The sequence below is a fragment of the Branchiostoma lanceolatum genome, chromosome 16 (genome assembly GCF_035083965.1).
Source record: "Branchiostoma lanceolatum isolate klBraLanc5 chromosome 16, klBraLanc5.hap2, whole genome shotgun sequence".
Classification (NCBI taxonomy): Eukaryota; Metazoa; Chordata; class Leptocardii; order Amphioxiformes; family Branchiostomatidae; genus Branchiostoma; species Branchiostoma lanceolatum.
Genome location: NC_089737.1, coordinates 2,628,779 through 2,647,420, shown reverse-complemented (window position 1 = coordinate 2,647,420; position 18,642 = coordinate 2,628,779). Strand labels below are relative to the sequence as shown.

Sequence of the window (18,642 nt, the reverse complement as noted above, 5' to 3'; positions counted from 1 at the left end):
TTGCATAATTAATGAGGCAACTTTAAAAATCCGCTTTGTTCCATGATGTGACTATTCAAATTGTAACTGAGGAAGAGAGGAATGTTGATAGATAGAAAATATGCAAATGTAGGCCTAATTTGCATACTTAATGAGAAAGTTCTACAGTTCCACACTGGCAAATGACGGCAATTTCATACATTTAATAATTTGTGACATCGGGAAGTTATGTGAGTGAACATTGTTGAATCAAATTATGCTAAGAAGGGCCTCATTTGAATCATTGATGATAAATATTAGCATGACCTTCTTTGTTAAGCTCATAATTTGTTAAGCTCATACTTTGGACATGTTGTATTTTAAGACAATCAATTGGTCTGATTTAGAATTGATGAGAAACACTCCTAATACGTCAGTCATAAAGGTTAAAATCATTTGGCGAAGGTATGAGGTCGTGGAACTCTAGTTCTTTATGTTATCTAAACCCCAGACTATATGCAAAAAAGTTTATTTATTTTTTCGCCCTGTTGCTCCGATTCTTTTCTGAAAAAAATCCAAGAAGCAACAAATTAAATTGGTGTGGCCTTAGCAAGCGAAAAGATTGAGCCAGCAGTTACTAACAGAGGATGGTACTCAGGCTAATACATGGCCTTGCAATTCAGCCTATGACTGTGGCTACAAGTGGTTTCTTCCAATAACTCAGTTATATATAAAACAGCCATAGGAACATGACAGCAACCATAAAGGTACACTATAGTACACACAGGCACAAAATCAGCAAAATATAGCAATATTGAGACAGTAGCTTTTGGCCTAAGGCTGTTCTTTTTGTGGTGTCTCTTTCCTCCTCCCCAGACATCTTAATTAATGATCTAATCGGTGAAAACAAACAGGCTGATAACAACAGCAGGGAAACTGCTGAGTTTACACAACAGGGGGCAACCAGTAATGCCTGGGGGGAAAAAACAGGGACCAACCATTCAGTTTATCAAGAGTAGGGGTGCCAGGGAACTTAAACAGTTTATCTTTACCAATTCCAGAAATAGATCATGATACATGTACCTACCTAAAGGTTTTCATATAGAGTAGACTTTAATCGGAGTTTTCATATTTCATTCAATCATGTAATTAATATTGTAATATGCATTGTAAAGTTAAAAACATGCACAAAGATAGTATTAATAGCTGTGTCAAAGTAGCAGTGCCAAAAAATCTGCACAAAGATAGTATTAATAGTTGTGTCAAAATAGCAGTGCCAAAAAATCTATTTGATATCATTATCAAATTTCTTAGAAACACTTATGTAGAAACACTGCTGATAATTATATTAGCATTTTATTTGTATTATAATTATAATTAGAACAATATATTATATTCCTTTCTGTCTGCAATGTATAGGGCATGGAAAGATGCTATATGACACTTAAAAATGTATTCATTATTACCACATTTAAAATCTTGCTATAAGTGTATCTGTATCTAATCATACATTTATGCAAATGACTCGTTTGACTCGTTATTGTGTATTACAAATGTCCATCTCCATTCAGCTAGCCTGGATGCCAAACCCCAAATCTCTAAAATATTTATCATATATATTTTAGAGATTGGGGGTCTGGTATCCAGGCTTCCATTGCATGAAGCTCCCATTCAACTACTGCATGTAAAAGAATTTCACAATTTGTTACTGACAATCTAGGTGTATCTATCTGTACTAGAGGTGTCAGGTATTTTGGACCTGTACCTAATTGATTGTACCCAGTACACAGCTCTAATCTGTACAATATTATAATTCCAATTAGTATATAAACATGTATGAAGGAAGCCATAAAAATAAAACACTAAAAACTATAGTACATGTACTTTACGTTATAGGCCACCAATTGTCCAGACCACCCTAGCTGAGCCCTTCCCTCTCCCTCCTAATGGTCAATTTTCCAGAACATCCACCAGTAACAGATTGTGTGTTTAGCGGCCATTATTCTCCCAGCAGAGTTTCCTGGGATGGACAGGCTATTTGTGCAGCCTGGATGTAAGAGAGTCCCATTACAGGGGTTGTGGGGTGATGCGGCCATTAATTTTACATGGACGTTTATAGGCCAGAACAGTTTGCCTTGTTTACTTCCTTCGAAAGGTTGACCAAGGTGGACAGGAAGGAGAGGGAAGGATTGCACAAGTTTTTACCTGAGGGTCTTGTAGGGGATTTGGCAACTCTGTTTATGACTTCTGGTAGTTGGCTTAAAGTTAAACAAGTTATATTTGCAACACCTATGGTCAAACCTGTCCAAGAAGACCACTAAAATCTGGTCCATGTGGACAGGTGGTCACTACCAGGTATAGGCAGTATTCTAAATGCTTGTATCAATGGGGAAAATTATCTAAGGGACGAGCAAAAAGTGCTCACATTGGCCAGGTGGTCCTTATGTAGAGGTGGTCACTTGTACAGGTTTGACTGTACTTATATACCCTTAATAGACTTTAGACATTTAATTTCCTGCATGTTTGTTTTTGTATCCAGTTGTGCCAAACAAATAAACAATTTTGCTTTTTATACTAGAGTCTTTGGTCATAACATACAATTACAAAATAATGAGACGATTCCTTATAACCTATAAGACCTTACCGACCAAACCTTGTGAAAATTCATTTATATTGCTTTAACATATCCTGTTTACAAACTAACAGACATTGGTGAAATCATCATCTTCTAGCTGAGATGCTTGACCAAAAACCCTTCAGACAACCTTCCACCAACTCTTCTACTTTTGCAGTCTTCCTCTAAAAATACCAGCCAGCACATGTGGTTTCCATATGCCTGGTGATTGACAGGTCTGCAAGAGGAAGAATCTCCCCATTTCCATGGCAACAAGGGCACCGAGGGGCAGTCTGGAAACTCCAGATCAATCAGATGTGAAGTTTTCAGACTGCCACCTCACAGGCCGGGGACAGAGTCCACAACTGCCCTGGGGTTGCCGTGAAGTCTGCCTGCCTTCCAAGTCGTGCAAGGGAAGAGGAATTCCTTCGGACTGATTCCTCCCTGGATTACTGAGTGGGAATTTCTTGCAAGTGCTGGACATCTGGTGAGTTGTATTTCCATAATTCGTCTTATCAGCAAGGCTTTTTCAGAAGACAGAGTTATCGTTGTATACATTTGTAGATAACTGCATCTACATAGTGGTATGTTAAAAAGTTACAAAAGAATCTTGCTATGATATCATTTTTGATCATATTTCTTTCAATCAAATCTTTTTACGTTCAGACTAGATATCTTGGGGTCTCATTTACATATTTAGAAGGAAATAGGAACTAGTACAGCAGTTAATGAATCTAGCAATGTGTTGATCATTCATTGCTTTACCTTCTTATGAAACTGTTTCAAGATTGAATCCTGTTGATTACAGATTGTATAATTGTGCATTGCATCATATTACTGTAAATGCAGAAATGTTTGCGGTGGTTTTATGTTTGCGGTGAACTTTCAGCGCGAACTTGAAACCACCTATGACTGTAGCGCTCTATTGTTTCAAACGCGAAATTAAGACCACCATGAACACTCCATTTTTTCCCTCCCGCGAAATTAATATAAGTACTATAATAGGTTAGACCAAATATCCTTTTTTGTCTGGTGCCCTGAGACACAGACAAATAAAAGCTATCTCAGCCCTTCTAATCTACTGAGATTGATTACTAGAGACAAATTTACGTAGCTGTACAAAGATTGCAACCAAACCCCTAAACTTGAACCAATTAACACAGCCCAGACCTTACTTACTTTTCTATCAGCGTATGAACTCTACCAAGCCATATACAGATACAGAAGTTGGTGAGTTACGCCAAAAGGCGGTATACCGGCTATAAACTGTAGATAAATAAACTGACAGAAGTCACCGTTTTGATTTTCAACATACCCTGCATGGGCTTAGGGTATCCCATATACATTTTATCTAATAGGTAAAGTCCAGCTAGTCAGATTTCAACTTTTTCAATCCTACATTAGTATGATAGGAACCACAGAAACAATAAGTGTGCCTGCATGCCCCTTTTCTGTTAGCAGCCTATTTCAATTTCCTGTAAGTCGTAGCTAGGGAAAGTGTTTTATTAAAGTAACTCAAAGGGAGGCCACCAAAGTTTGCAAAATTGCCCTCCTTGAATTCCATTTCATACATAGGAGGTTCATTTCTATTCAGCAAATAGTGTTGCCAGTACCCTCCATACAGACCCTCAATTTACAAACCTTTCGTAACTGGTAACCTAACCCTCTCCTTTTACATAACAGATTCTGTAGACTACCTACACATCGTAAATGTACACAATTACGTAGTTTCTGTCCAAAAGTCAAACTTTCAGGGAAAAATACTTTCCTTGTAATGCTCTTCAATTCTGAAGACAGCTAAGACATTATGGTAGCATTAAAGCATGTCACATTGTTGTAGTAACTTGAAGAAGGTCCTATTTTGTTTGATCTGGCAGAATGTAGCAAGTGGTAGCCATGTGGGAAAGCCCTTTGAACTTGAGTGTGAAGTTGTAGTTCAGCTGACACAACTTTGCTAGCTCCCAACCCTCTAGCTAGCGGAACTTTGGTAACATGAGATGCTTCGACATCTGTTTGGACATATGGTCGTGAACTACTACTTTGTAAGGGGAAATAGAGCGTGGTATATGGGACGAAATCAAAATAGGCAAATGTTCTTTAAAGGCTATCTTTATTTGGTGTGGAGAGTTTTAGGACCACATGTTAAGATATAAACGCCAGACTGAGTAGTGGTCAAGTGGATACAGCAATCTCACTTCAATCGGAGTCTTCTGGATCCTGAAGGCAGGGGTTCGAATCCCATTACCTGTCAAAGTTTCTTAGTCTTACACTCTTTTGTATGGTATGATATCTGCTCTCTGACCTTGAACTTAATTGTTAGAGATTGCAGAGCACATTTCAAAAGAGTAGAGGTAAAAACTTAATTTAATTTAAGAAGTATATTGCAGTTTTTGTTGTCAGTGCCAAAAGTTACACCGACTCATGAAAACATAGAAGAGACTAGCTGTAGATGATATGATTCTAACCTGTCTCCATATTATATGGAAATCAAAAGTATGATGCTGCACATGATGTTTGATACAGAAGTGACATATATGATGGATGTACATTTATGATACATCATTTATCCCCTAGGACCCCCGACTGTGAGAGTGCTCTTGACAGATTTCTTTGAAATATTTAAATTCATAACTGCTTGACCACCTTTGGAACAAAATCCATGATTGCAAGACCAAGCTCAAGCTAAAAGCAGTAGAAATATTGTGACAAGCTATCAGCAAGCCCATAGTAGAGTAAAGGTTAAAAAGTTGTTTTCAACCCGTTTCTTTCTGAAACACATGTCAGTACTTACACCCTGGCTAAAGGTCCCTTCAGTCAAGATCACCATTTCAACACCCCCCAGGTCTTCTGTAACCAGAAAAGCATATCTATGACACAGGGCCAACATGTGTTGGACATGTTGTCTGTATGGGTGAGTGGTGCTGACACACAAGGCCAGCTGAAAGTAAGGAGTGACAATATCCAGGGGGTCTTGTGCACAAGTAGCTAGGAGGATTGCTAAAGCAAATTCTTCATAATTTATTTTGACTGTCAGTTCAAATTATGTCAAGTCTAGACAGGAATAGACAAACTTCCTTGTGATGTGTTAATGCCAGAAATCAAAGCAGCCAGGAATCAAAGGATGTAAAATGCAGGAGGCGAGTATATAAGTCCCCTGGCTCCCGGGAATCAAACCTGGGCCGCCAGCTCACAAACCCAACGCACTTAACACAAGACCCAGGAAATGTCCAGACTAGTTAGACTGGTCAGTAAGTAGCGCTTGAACCAAACTAGTACTGTTACAGATCTGTTTGACGAGATTTGGAAATTTGGGAAACTTTGTTCAGTAATTTTGCTTGTGCGCAGCCTTCTAGGCCAAACTCCCGATGGATGAAAGCTAGACCATACAATCTCAGACAGTGATCTACATGTACATGTATAGCAGTCTGGCTCCTGATTTTATGGGACAAAAACTCCAAATCTCTTTTATGTACTGTAACCTCTTATCTGTATCTGTATCTGTATCTGTATCTGTATCTATATAGCCGGTATAACCGCCATTAGGCGTAACACACCAGCTTCGCAGGCACGCGGCGCGGCAGCAGCTGGTCATATTACACCGAACGGTCTGTTACACCTAGTCTTTGCATATCTGACTGCAACCGTTCTTTAAAGCTACTTAGTGAGGATGCTCCTACAGTACTTGATGACAACGAGTTCCATTCTACTATGGGAAATATGAATTTTTGAACACATCAATCCTTGGCTGATAACTCTGGTACTTAAAAGCATGACTTAGTTGCAATTTACCAGAAAACTGCTTCAACTTCATACAGGGAAAGCTACATTTGTATATGCTGGAGAGGCAAGACACAATTGCCTCCTATACAGGTTCAGCTGACATCAGCACATTCCTTATCAAGCCCGAGGTGTCAAGGTCAACTGTGGACAGCTTTTACAAGCAAGCTGTTTATTTTAGTAGGAAGGGTAACCACAAATTGACACTGTGGGCTTTTGGAAGAGGTCCTGTTAGCTGGTGACTGGATCTTGTCAGAGTTGCTTGCTCTGAAATAGCCTGGATGCCAGACCCCCAATCTCTAAAATATCTATCGATGATACATGATATATATTTTTGATATAGAGATTGGGCGTCTGGCATCCAGGCTAGCTCTGAAAATGCACTCAAATTGACATTGTGGACTGTTAGGTGGCGACTGGGTCTTGTTTGCTCTGACAATGCACTCTAAATCTCAACCGAAGTCTAAAGCCTAAGGAAATAGACAGATCTTTCTATATGATGATTTGAAAAGAGGAATAATGTCTTGTAATCCAATCAGCACACCATTCAAAAATTATGACAATATTCATTGTCATATTTTGGATTAATTTCATTTGGATTTATTTCTCAGATTCAATTTCCAGCCTGGAAAAAACTACTTAAGCAAATGCACATTTTGCTAAATTTGTATCAGCTGGTCTTGCATTGACATTTTTTCTCTCTTAGAGAAATCAGTTATAATTGCTTGTTTCTCCAAAATTAAAAAAATTTGACGGAACCAAATTCATGCACTTTGCAGCATGTTTTTCTCAAATTCCTTCTGCAGAAAATGTTTTCTATAAATAGATTAATTGATAGTCTAGACTCCAGACTATGACTGATAGTCTAGACTCTATGGAATTTCTCCAGACCTGAATGAAGGGGTCCAGCGAATGAGTACTGTTTTTGGTCAAATATCAATATTTGCTGCTCATTGTTTGCTGGGTTTCTTTCATTAAACCAAGACAATCAACTTTAAGGTCTTGAAAGATGGATTATGTACATTTATCTTGTCCTGAGGATTCATAAAAGAGAGAACCTTTAACCCTTGATTTTTTTAGTAAAGTTCGTTCAGTCCCTCCATTGTCTTCATGAAACAGCACACTCATGATCCAGATCTAGAGATATGGTAGAAAGGGAACATTACACTTGTTGCTAAAAACTGAAGGAACGAGCCTGAAGTACATTCCCTCAAAGCATTATGGATGTATAGCTACATAAGGATTCAATATGAAAAGCCCCCAAAAGCAACCACATCTATATTACCATACAGACTAACCAGTATAGATACAGTTGTGGACAAGCATAACTTTACAAGATAATAATAATGGTTTTTATCTAGTACTTGAAGCTGTACAGACTAAGAGGCCTAAATTAGGACCTGAATTCCTCTGACATTTACATCATCATAATAATAATAATAAGTTCATTGCAAATCTATGCCCGTAGGCTAATTGCATGTTGAAAACAATGTCGAAGTACAAACATAAAGTAAAACATAAGGCATACATGTGATACAAGATCATACTAAATTGCTAGTCTACAATAAGTTTCAATCTACGGTACTAATGCGAGGTTTGATTTCTTCTTTGAAAGCAGTGGAAAATAATGATATTTCATACGGTTTGAGACGTTATAAAAAGAAATTGATTGAGACGTGGTGGTAAAAAGTAACATTTTGTGGCTAGATCTCCTGCCCTGCGGTTCACCCTCTCACCTTCACATGACCTCTAACAAGGCCTGGTGGCCATCAGTGTAAATGGAGGGCACAACGCTGGCCCCATGACACCTCAACAGTTACATGAGAGATCCCATGTCTCCTGCCCAACAGGATCCTAGGTAACTAGGCCTGTAGTGACACATATCTCAGTGGCAGTGATGGGTGCGGTGGTTGACAGGCTGGGAGATGTTGGTTAAATATCTTCTGCCTCAGCAAAACTTGTGGTGAAGTTTGGAAGAAAGCTAATAGACAGCTTATTAGTATCATAATTTATCATGATTCAGCTTAAAGGCCATATTTCCTAACAATGCCTTCATACTGGAAAACTCCTTTTACTTTGCAAAGCAAAAATTTGCAACACTGTGAAAATCAAGAGTTAGACAGTAGCAATACACGGGAAATGACTGGAACTGTTTCTCAGTGTGATGAGTTTGTAGCTGAGAACTTAACTGACCTTGAAAATGCTAAACTTAAAAGTACTGCAAATATTTCAGAATGTACAGTACTACCAAGCACAGAGCGTATTTACAGACTGATGGACAAGAAAGCATTGTGGTAGTGTTAGGGTTGTTGGAAAATTCAAACAAACTTGCACAGTTATAAACAGTCTTACACAACACTGTCCTTTGAATAAAAAAAAAATTCAATCACCAAACAAATGCCTTGAGATTTACTGTTGTTTTCCTTTTCTTTTTTTCCTTACATAGGAGTGGCCAGCAGTGCAGAAAGAAGTTACGCAGGCCTAAGGCTTCGCACACAACAGCAATGATGTGGAAGATAGTGGGCTTCACGCTCCTTGTAGTACTACAAGTGGGCGTGGCACAGAGACAGCCCGGTCGCGGTCGGCCTTCCGCAGGCTGTCCTCAGGACTGCTTCTGTTACCCCAACAACGTGGCATATTGTCGCAACATGGCGTCCGTCCCCGTGGGACTTAACCCGCGTACAAGAGGACTCCTCATCGCCGACAGCTCCCTCACAACGATTCCCAAGAACGCCTTCATGGGTCTCCCGTACCTCATCGAGCTGAATATTACGGACAATTCCCTGGCAAGTATTCATCCGGATGCCTTCAATGGGTTGAAGAAACTTAAACGACTGGACCTGTCAAACAACAAGTTCAAGACCTTCCCTGGAGCAGCTCTGGCCAAAGTCAGCAAAGGACTAACATCCTTGAGCATCGGCGGTAACTTGATTGCACAAAGTCTTACAGCTGACTCCTTTAAGGGTATGGACGCTCTTGAGGTACTGTACCTGTACAATACCAATTTCACCACAATTGCAGATGGACTCTTTGCCAGTCTGAAGAAACTTACAGTACTGGATCTCTCTAAAAACAAGTTCGAATCTCTTCCCGAGGGAGCAATCAAGGGACTTGACAACTTGAAGGAAATTATCATGTTTGGAAACCCGTTTGCCTGCAATGAAGATGCATCTTGGCTTAGTGGCTGGATTGAGAAGAACCCACCTGAGATCGGAGCTGGTCCCACCTGCATGGATCCTCCACGTTTTGCTGGTTATGCTGCAGCTGCCCTTCCAAGTGCAGTACTTTCAGGGGAGTATGAGATGGTGACCATAGACTGCACTGTTGAAGCGACACCACCACCAGAAGGGCCACCGGACGGTCCTGCCCCTGTCCAGGCAGCAGCCAGTATCAAAGGTCTCGTCTGGAAGTGTCCAGGTACCACTGTCCTCAAAGCAGGTCAGTTTGAAGAATACACTGACCTTGAGGAGCTGGACATCAGTGGCAATGGCATTGTTGACATTGAACCTGGAGCATTCAGCTCACTCAACAAGCTGAGAGTCCTCTACCTCAGCGATAACTTGATGACAAGAATGAAGGCTCCAGTGTTGAATGACCTCAAGAGTCTTGAGATCTTTGATGTATCTGGAAACAAATTTACTTACCTTCCAGCTGACATCAAAGAACGGTTACCAAAGATTGAGTTCATTGTAGGCTACAATAATCCATGGTCCTGTGATTGCAACCTGGCTGCCAACATGGACTTGATTGCACACTACTTCCATGAAATCCCTGCCATCTGTGCTGCTCCTCAAGAGCTGGAAGGTCGGGAAGTGCGAGAAGTTCCTGAAGAGGCAATGATCTGCACCCCTCCAACCATCACCTTCATTGATGATTACGTGACTGTGAAGGAAGGCGGGGATGCTTTCCTGAACTGTGAGATATCTGGCCTTCCTATTCCACCTGCACGGTGGAAAACACCTGATGGCAAGATTGTCACCATTGACGAAGCAGTTGGAAATAAGGAGGTTCTTGGCAATGGAACTCTTTGGATCAAGGGTGTCACAGGTGAAGACGGTGGAAACTACGTCTGCATTGCTGACAATGGAGGTGGAATTGCAAGAGGAAACGCTACACTTCGCGTTTGTCCCAAAGTTTGTCGCTGTATCGACATCTTGACAGTCCACTGTTTTGATGACGAGGTTTCAAAGATCCCATCAGACACTCGTCTCTTCCTGATGCTGGGCACTGACCTTACTGAAGTCAAGAAGGGCCTATTCAAAGATTTGAAGAACTTGGAAGAGCTGGACCTTGATAATAATCAAATTACTGACATTGAAGTTGGATCATTTGAGGACCTCTCCAACCTACGACTGCTGTTCCTGTACCGGAATGCAATGGAAAAACTTGCATCAGGCTTATTCAAGGGCATGGACAATCTCCTACAGATCTATTTGTCCTCAAACAATATCACCACAGTAGAAGATGGAGCATTCGAGGGCCTTGAAAACCTGCAGTTGATCCAGCTTCATAAGAATCAGATTGAAGAGATTGGCGATGGTGCCTTTAAGGGACTTCCAACTCTTATTGACTTGGATCTTCACCTTAACAACCTCACGACCATCCCAGGGAAAGCAATCTCTTCACTGTCAAACCTAAAGCGGGTGCAGCTCTTTGAAAATAGGATCACAATGGTCAAGGAAGATGACTTCAAGGATTTGGAAAACCTCCAGATGATATACCTGCAGAACAATTTCATCCAGGTGGTTGAAAACGGTGCCTTTGCCAACCTTCCTGCCTTGCAGTGGTTGGACCTTTCTGGGAACAGCATCGTAGTCATTCCTGCTGGTGTGTTCAAAGGCCTTGATGCGCTGCAACGCCTGGACTTGAGCAACAATGCCCTTGTGACCTTACCCGCATCCCTCAGGACAGAGCTACCTTCCCTCAAGTTTGTAATCGGAGCTGGAAACCCCTGGCACTGCGACTGTAACATGATCCCCCTCCGAGGATGGTTTGGTTACTCTGCTGATCAGCCCCCTCCACCGGGAGCTGGACCTGTTTCTGGGGAGCCCCCCTACAGGCCGTACTATGAGCCCGACCCTCTCCTCAACCGGGAGTTCACTCAGTACTATGGCCAGGCACCCTACGGAGGAGGTGGCCAGTACGCAGGCCCCCAGTACGGAGGTGGCCAGTACGGAGGTGGCCAGTACGGAGGTGGCCAGTATGGAGGTGGCCAGTACGGAGGTTATGATCAGCAGTATCAATACGGTGCAGGTGGTGGCAGTTACGGTCAGCAGTATCAGTATGGTGCAGGTGGTGGCAGTTATGGTCAGCAGTATCCCCAAAGTGGCGGCTATGACTACAGCCAGCAGTACGGTGGATACGGCGGCCAACAAGGCGGTTACGACTACAGCCAACAGTACGGAGGAGGTGCAGCCGGCGGGTCCTACCAGTACGGCCAAGGTGGCAGCTACGCACAGGGCGGCTCCTATCAGTATGGCGGCCAGGCGGCCGGCGGCTCTGCTGCAGACGCGGCGTTCCTCGAGCGCATCCGCCAACTCCGCGGCGAGTCCAGCAGTTCACCTGTCAACACCTACAGCTACGAGTTCTACAGGAACAGAAGGAGGCGCCAGGCACCCGGCGGTGGATTCGCCACGTGCGCATCTCCGTTCGCCTACGCCAACCAGGACATCAACACCATCCCAATCTCCAGCCTGATCTGCGAGGCCATCCTCTTTGTCGAGAACGGCATCGCCATCCTCATCGGAGAGGCTGCCGAGATGCCCTGCAACATCACCAAGGAGATCGGCATTGGGAAGTTCTGGGTGACGCCCCAAGGAGCCGTGATCAAGTTCGGTGAGAGCGACGACCGCGTCAAGGTGTCGGACGACGGTACCCTGAGCATCGAGCAGGTGGCTGAGGCGGACGCAGGCCCGTACGTCTGCATGGGAGGAGACCTGCCGGAGCTTTACTTCCTGAACTACGTGAGGGAGGTGACAACGCTACCACCACCGGTAACCGAGGCACCGATAGTGGAAGTCGAGGGCGGGGCACCTGAATTCCCGGGACCGGACGAATTCCCAGGACCGGACGAATTCCCAGGACCGGACGAATTCCCAGGACCAGGCGAATTCCCAGAAGAGCCATTCCCAGGGTTCCTACCACCAGGGGGAGAGGAATTCCCGTTTCCCGATGGAGGAGAGTTCCCCGACTTTCCCGACCTCTTTCCTGGACCAGAGCCATTCCGTCCTGAACCAGGAAAGTAAAGGACTGACATGACAAACTGTGAGTAACCAGCTACCAAATGTGAAGAGAAGAATAAGAAGAAAGAGATAAGAAAGCAACTCTCTTGTATCTATTGATACTGTGCCAGAAATGTATTAGATACTTTACCAGAAACATTTGTAAACCTCACGCTGATACTGTCAAATCTAGAAGTTATACACAATGTACATTAAGTCCACAAACGTACCTCCAGGAGGATACTGGTAACTAGTAGGGAGAAATCTGGCTTCTTCAGAAAAAGGGTGGAAAACACAACCACAGTTTGTCTCTTACAAAGAATGAGACCGCCTTTCCATTTCCAAGCTACCAGATTTGCCAGATCCAGAACTGCCTCAGTTTCCTTACATTCCATTGTTGTACAAATGTACAAGTAACAGACAAAAGCTGCCAGCCATAACAGAAATTTCTTTACAGTCTTTAACAAAATATTACGATTCTTTACCACCTAATAAATGACAGGAAAGTTGAGTCAAGTATAGTATGATGATGGTTTACTAGCTGTGAAAATTGTTGTATTGGAGTTGATAACATTCAGCAAAAGTGTAGGTCTAAATTTGCTAAATTGTATATTTTTAGATACATTTGACCGTATGTCGCAAGCAGGACTTGAAAAACTGGAAGATTTTTCCAGGCTTCAGTCCCTTAAATATCTGTAGATGGATTCAATATAGTGATGTTTTAAAACTAGTGATCTGTGATGTTTTTTCTATAAGGACATTGTATAACCTAGGAGCGTTTTCTGTCACAAGACAGTCATGATATAACACTTTTGTCTCAGAGGCATTTTTGTATTAAACTCAATGTAATGTGCCAAGATTCCCTTATTTATTGTCTACACATTATGTACGTTTCTTTGCTTACTATAAATCACTTAAATATAGCGGCAGGAAAATATAGCGGTTGGGGGAGAATGGAGTAGGTCATGGCACTCAATTTTAACGGTGGGAACAAACATTACTGCCTCAAATATTAGTGATCAAATATTTGTGATGATGTAATTTCAGCTGTTGACTAGTGACCGTTAATCAGCTAAAATTAAGTTACAGTTAACAAATCAAAAATTACAGTATGAGTAATCTCCAAGCAGATGTTGAGGGTTTAGCTGTCAGAGTATCACAGCAGTTAGAAAGCAAAATTACAACATTCTACCTCACAGCTGCTTGAAGATTAACTTGATATGAGAATGTTTAAATATATATATATATATATATATATATAGAGAGAGAGATTGTGTAACAGTGACACGTTGGTGTTCATGTACTGAGGAATATACTTGTATGTACAATCAAGCAGATCAGACTAAATTACATATAGTACAAATTTTAACTAGTAACTCTCTTTCAAGACAATTTCACCCAATTCAACAATTTGTTTTCCTCATCCACCAGACTAAAGTACTGTTACCATTCCTTTAAAAAAGGTTTAATTCAAAGACCTTGCTGTTGAGAAAGCAAACTGACGGGATACAGTACTGTTTTGAATCTGAATCTTAATGATAAAAATCTCTACAATGACTATTTATAACAAAACATATGATTTTCAGCTTCCATTCTATATCCACAAGCTGCCAACTCCATTTCCTAAAAAATGGTTCATTAATTCAACTTCACCACATTCACATTCTTTCAAAGCCATACATACAGTACTTTACTGACATTCTGTGACATGACCGGCATCATACAAAGAAAAAAGGATTACATCAAACAACATGATTTTCCAACAATAGACATTCAACTAAGGCACACAGAGTTGATTCGATGCACAGCATCTTCATAATTGGGTTGTTCTACAAAAAGGAGAGGGTTTTTCTCTTTTTGTCAGATGATCAAATCACAAGGGACAAGTTGGAGAAATATCTTGAGCCCTTCACAAAACAACCACAGCCATTAATGCATATAATTGTACATGATGACCAAAAAAATGAGTACGTCCTCAAATACAGTTAAAAGTGTCCAAAATGACCATTCGGGGGACCAATACAATCTTGTCTATGTGGACAGGTGGTCATCACTATGGATAGGATGCTTGTGACAATTAATTGGTGGTCCTTTTGTAGAGGGGGCACTTATACAGGTTTGACTTCACGTCTTATCAAAAACATTTTTTCCACGGTTGCATCAGATTTTGAGTGTTCACATAAAGGATGCCTGACATCAAGTCTGTGTGGCCGAGGGAAACTAAACCTGGTAGAATACTTACAGACACCAGGTCGCCAGAACTCTCCCCAAACAGCTGTAGCTCGTCAAAGGACCGAGACAATGCCTCCGTGTCGTTTGGGGTCACCATGAACAGCCGGTTGTCATGAGGAGACCTGCGGAAAGAAGGGCCATCAACCAGTCAACATCATGGATGACTTAAACATCTATTAGTGCTGCTTAAAAAAGGTCAGAAGATTCTTGGCATTTATACAAAAATCCCAGACCTTGCGACTTACACTGTCAAAAAACATCCACACTTAAAGTCCAAAATGAGACATTCTAACCACTTATTAATAGACCAGTTTTGGGGAACTTCATTCGAATGTGTTCCATTCTTAACAAACGTGCGCGATGACATAGACCCTTTGTATATAAAATTCCTGTATGACAAAACCAGTTTGTGTTTCATATTGGTCTATTGAAACATTTTAAAAAGTGTCATACAGGGCCCAAATAGATATAAAAAATTCAATTCAGCAAAATTGTTTGGGTAGACCATCAACTGCCAGTTGTCATGAGGAGACCTGCGGAGAAAAGAGCCATCAACCAGTCAACATCATGGACGACTTAAACATCTATTAGTGGTTCTTGGAGATTTTTGGTAAACATACAAAAATCCCAACTTATGATCCAGTCACCCAGTCATGTATTCTATCAGCATAATGTGAAGTCACAGAGGCAGTGGATTGCTCATTCCTTGATAAAGACTGGAGTTGATCAGTCGAAAATATGGGTAAGTCCAATTTTTTTGCATTGGCTTTTTAGTTCGGCTTTTAATTGATCCAGAACTTCTACCAAGTGACAACACAAATGAACTTTCAAGTGAAAACTCGCAGCCATGTGACTTAAATTGTCAAAAACATCCACACTTCAAATCCAAAATGAGACATTTCAACCACTGATCATATTGAGACATTTCGAAAAGTATTATACGGGACCCACATTTTAAAAAACAACTCAATTCAGCAAAATTGTGACAGTCTATCACTGTTTTGACTGACATGACCCATTGTTAGACATAGTCCCAGTTAACATACTCCACATTCTGAAACAGTACAGGTGGTGGCACAATATCTATCTAGAGGTGTCTCACTCCAGAGTTAACATACTGCCACAAAACTCAGCCAAAGAAGACCAGTTAGGGGACAAACAAAATCTGGTCTTTGTGGACAGGACTTTCTTTATGCCTGTGAGACCACAAAAAAGTAGTCACATTGGCCAGGTGGTCCTTATGTAGAGGTGGTCATTATGTTAAGGTGGTCACTTCTTGTACAGGTTTGACTGTATTGACTGTGGTGGAAAAATTAATAAACAATACTACATGTAAAGATAAAAGCATACTTCCTCCTCTGTTGACTACTACGGTGTCTCCAACGTCGTCGTGCCCCCGGTTGTTTTGTCACTGTTCGACGTTTGTCCATCTTTGCTAAAAGGTTCATTTGTACAAACTGCCAAGTATTTCACAATAGTTGTTTTCACCACGTAGACAAAATATAGCCTGTTTTTCTTTTGTAGTTTTGTTGTTTTGAATGTCAGAAGCAGCCATTTACTGGACAAATAAAATTTGAGTTTCTGAATCCAAAACAGAAATAATCATTGCCAAAGAAAAAAGAAAAACAAACTGAGCAAAAGCAATTTTTATTCATAAAACATCATGGAAGGAAAATCCCAAAATTTAAGGAAACAATTACTCAAGTTTGTCATTCTTTTTCCTTGAACACCCCCTGGTTAGAAGTGGTATAGTCTAAGAGCTGTAGGGCACAAAGCAGCTGTTCATAACAAGGATGTGTATTTTGGATCAATAAAAGGTGTTTTGACCTTTTATATAAGTTTTACCTCATAAAATTTAAACAAACAAAAGAGTAACACTGAAAGGGGGCCAACTTAACAGGTTGGCAAAATTGCCTAACTCAGTAATATTGTACCTAACCTGCTGACAATACTCATGAAAAGTCAGTTCAATTTCTCAGTGCAAAACAAACTTGAAGGTACATGTAGTACTGACACTAGTGTACACTGGGGTGTACATGAACACCACTCGGAGAGAGGGGGACAGATATCAGAAAGGTTTGCCTCTGTTGAGGAGTTTATATCAATGGCATTGACATTTTGTGGGTCAAGCTAAAAGTAAAACTCTTCTTAAACATAGAGCTAAGTCTCTACACAACTGCAAACCACAGCAGCAGTGTGTAAAAAGTTGACAAGGAAACGAGGCCCACAAATGGCAAGCATCTTCATTCAACCTCCCTGCTGCCTAACTCTGTAACCAATAGGGAACTAGAGTTAAGTTTTTGTGCTACATATACTTCAGGTTTGCTATGTTAGTTTAGCAATTACGGGGTCTTTTTATAAATATGAATCGGTATTGAATTTTCCTTTTAATTTGAGTTGAATGTGTGATAGTTGTGTGCCGATTTGTTAAAAATAGAGAGAACGACAGCGACCCCAAAAAAACACCCCTCCCAATAAAATGGTATGGCGACCCTGTGACGTCACAATTCAAGATGGCGGCCACCACACATGCCAATGGATCCAACAAAGGTTTTGCTACGCAAACCTGTAATTGGGTGCCAAATGGCTACTTCAGTGTGCTAAAGGTTATTAAAGACCACAAGATCTAGACCTCCCACATACATGTACCAAATAAAATATCACAGTAGCCTCTGTCACACAGTCTCATTGGGCCTCCCGCTGACCGCTGAAGGGCTACTGGAAGCGTGACTTAGTCAGGCTACCAAGCACAGCAACTAGATATCAAACCTTTGTCCACATACGTACGTACGTTGATGAAGGTTAGACATCCAGGTAATACGATATGCCAAAAATAGTTACTCAAGCAACTGGATACAATTTTGAAACAGACGTTTCTGACAGTGTCCGCTGACGAAAGACAGCGGACACTGTATCCAGTTGCTAGAGTAACTATTTTTGGCTTTGTCCACATACGTTCACACTCAGCCTGATTTGAATCAAACATCCTGTAACCGCTCGCCACCCTGTAACCGCTCGCCGCCTAGGGACAGAAATCCCTGGACAGCTGGAGTTTGTGTTATACAGACTACACTCACACATGCTACCATAAACAGTACCTCCTTCACAAAGATAATAAAAGCGAGCAAGCTTACCTTGTGATGCTGACATATTTCTCCATGGCCTTCATCATGGCCTTGCTGCCGCCCTCATGGAAGTGGAGAGCCGGCAAGGTCGCGCCGTCCTTGAGCACGAAGAGCAGGTAGGACCAGCCCAGACTGGGGCTCGACCGTCGTATGGACTTCAACTCCGACAGAGAGAAGTTGATGGCATATCTGTTCTTCTTCGCATGGAAGTTCACCGACTCTGTGGCAAAAACATGTTGAATGATGATGTAACATTGCAATCTTTAAATGAATATTTGCTTATGAGTTTGACAATAATGTTACAACTATAACTTTACAAAGCTTTTTAAGAATGGAGACAACTAGCAGTTATCCACCAACAGTTTGTAATGGATACATATGTAACGTTACATTATCTCAAGGCCGATAGGTTTATTCTAGAAGTCATTTGTTTTTCACAACTATCTTTTTATGGTGTACATTATAGAATATGCATATGCATGAACATGTAGCAACTACTAGTACTACTTTGAACTTGCAAAAAGTGGACATCACTGATGTTTATAATGATACGAAAAATGATGTATCCTCACAAAAATTCAAAACATATTTCATGATATAATCTAGCCTGGGTGCCAGCCTTTTCAGCTTTACTCCCCTCTCTTGGAAGCGACAGAAGTGACAGAGAGAGGAGTAAAGCTAAAAGGCTGGCACCTAGGCTAGACATAATCTAAAT

The 18,642-nt window shown here is 41.3% G+C and overlaps 2 protein-coding genes across 4 annotated transcripts in view; one reads left to right on the top strand and one right to left on the bottom strand.

Annotated features, from left to right (window-relative positions):
* The window catches only part of LOC136421584 (TBC1 domain family member 15-like), a 56,661-nt gene that overhangs the window by 32,358 nt on the left and 5,661 nt on the right, over positions 1-18,642 (bottom strand). For all 3 annotated transcript variants that reach the window (XM_066409013.1, XM_066409015.1, XM_066409014.1), the window contains exons 4-5: positions 17,937-18,147; positions 14,813-14,924 (exon numbers count right to left, since the gene is read on the bottom strand). In XM_066409013.1, the coding sequence (XP_066265110.1) occupies positions 14,813-14,924; positions 17,937-18,147 (323 nt within the window). The remainder of the gene's footprint in view (positions 1-14,812; positions 14,925-17,936; positions 18,148-18,642) is intronic.
* Positions 485-13,424, top strand: LOC136421581 (chondroadherin-like protein). The gene is made up of 2 exons (XM_066409010.1): positions 485-3,059; positions 8,796-13,424. The coding sequence occupies exon 2, from the start codon at positions 8,854-8,856 to the stop codon at positions 12,592-12,594; it is 3,741 nt and encodes a 1,246-aa protein (XP_066265107.1). The 5' UTR covers positions 485-3,059; positions 8,796-8,853; the 3' UTR covers positions 12,595-13,424.

Excerpts from the sequence above, each read along its gene's own strand:
- LOC136421581 (XM_066409010.1), top strand. The coding sequence starts at position 8,854 with ATGATGTGGAAGATAGTGGGCTTCACGCTCCTTGTAGTACTACAAGTG.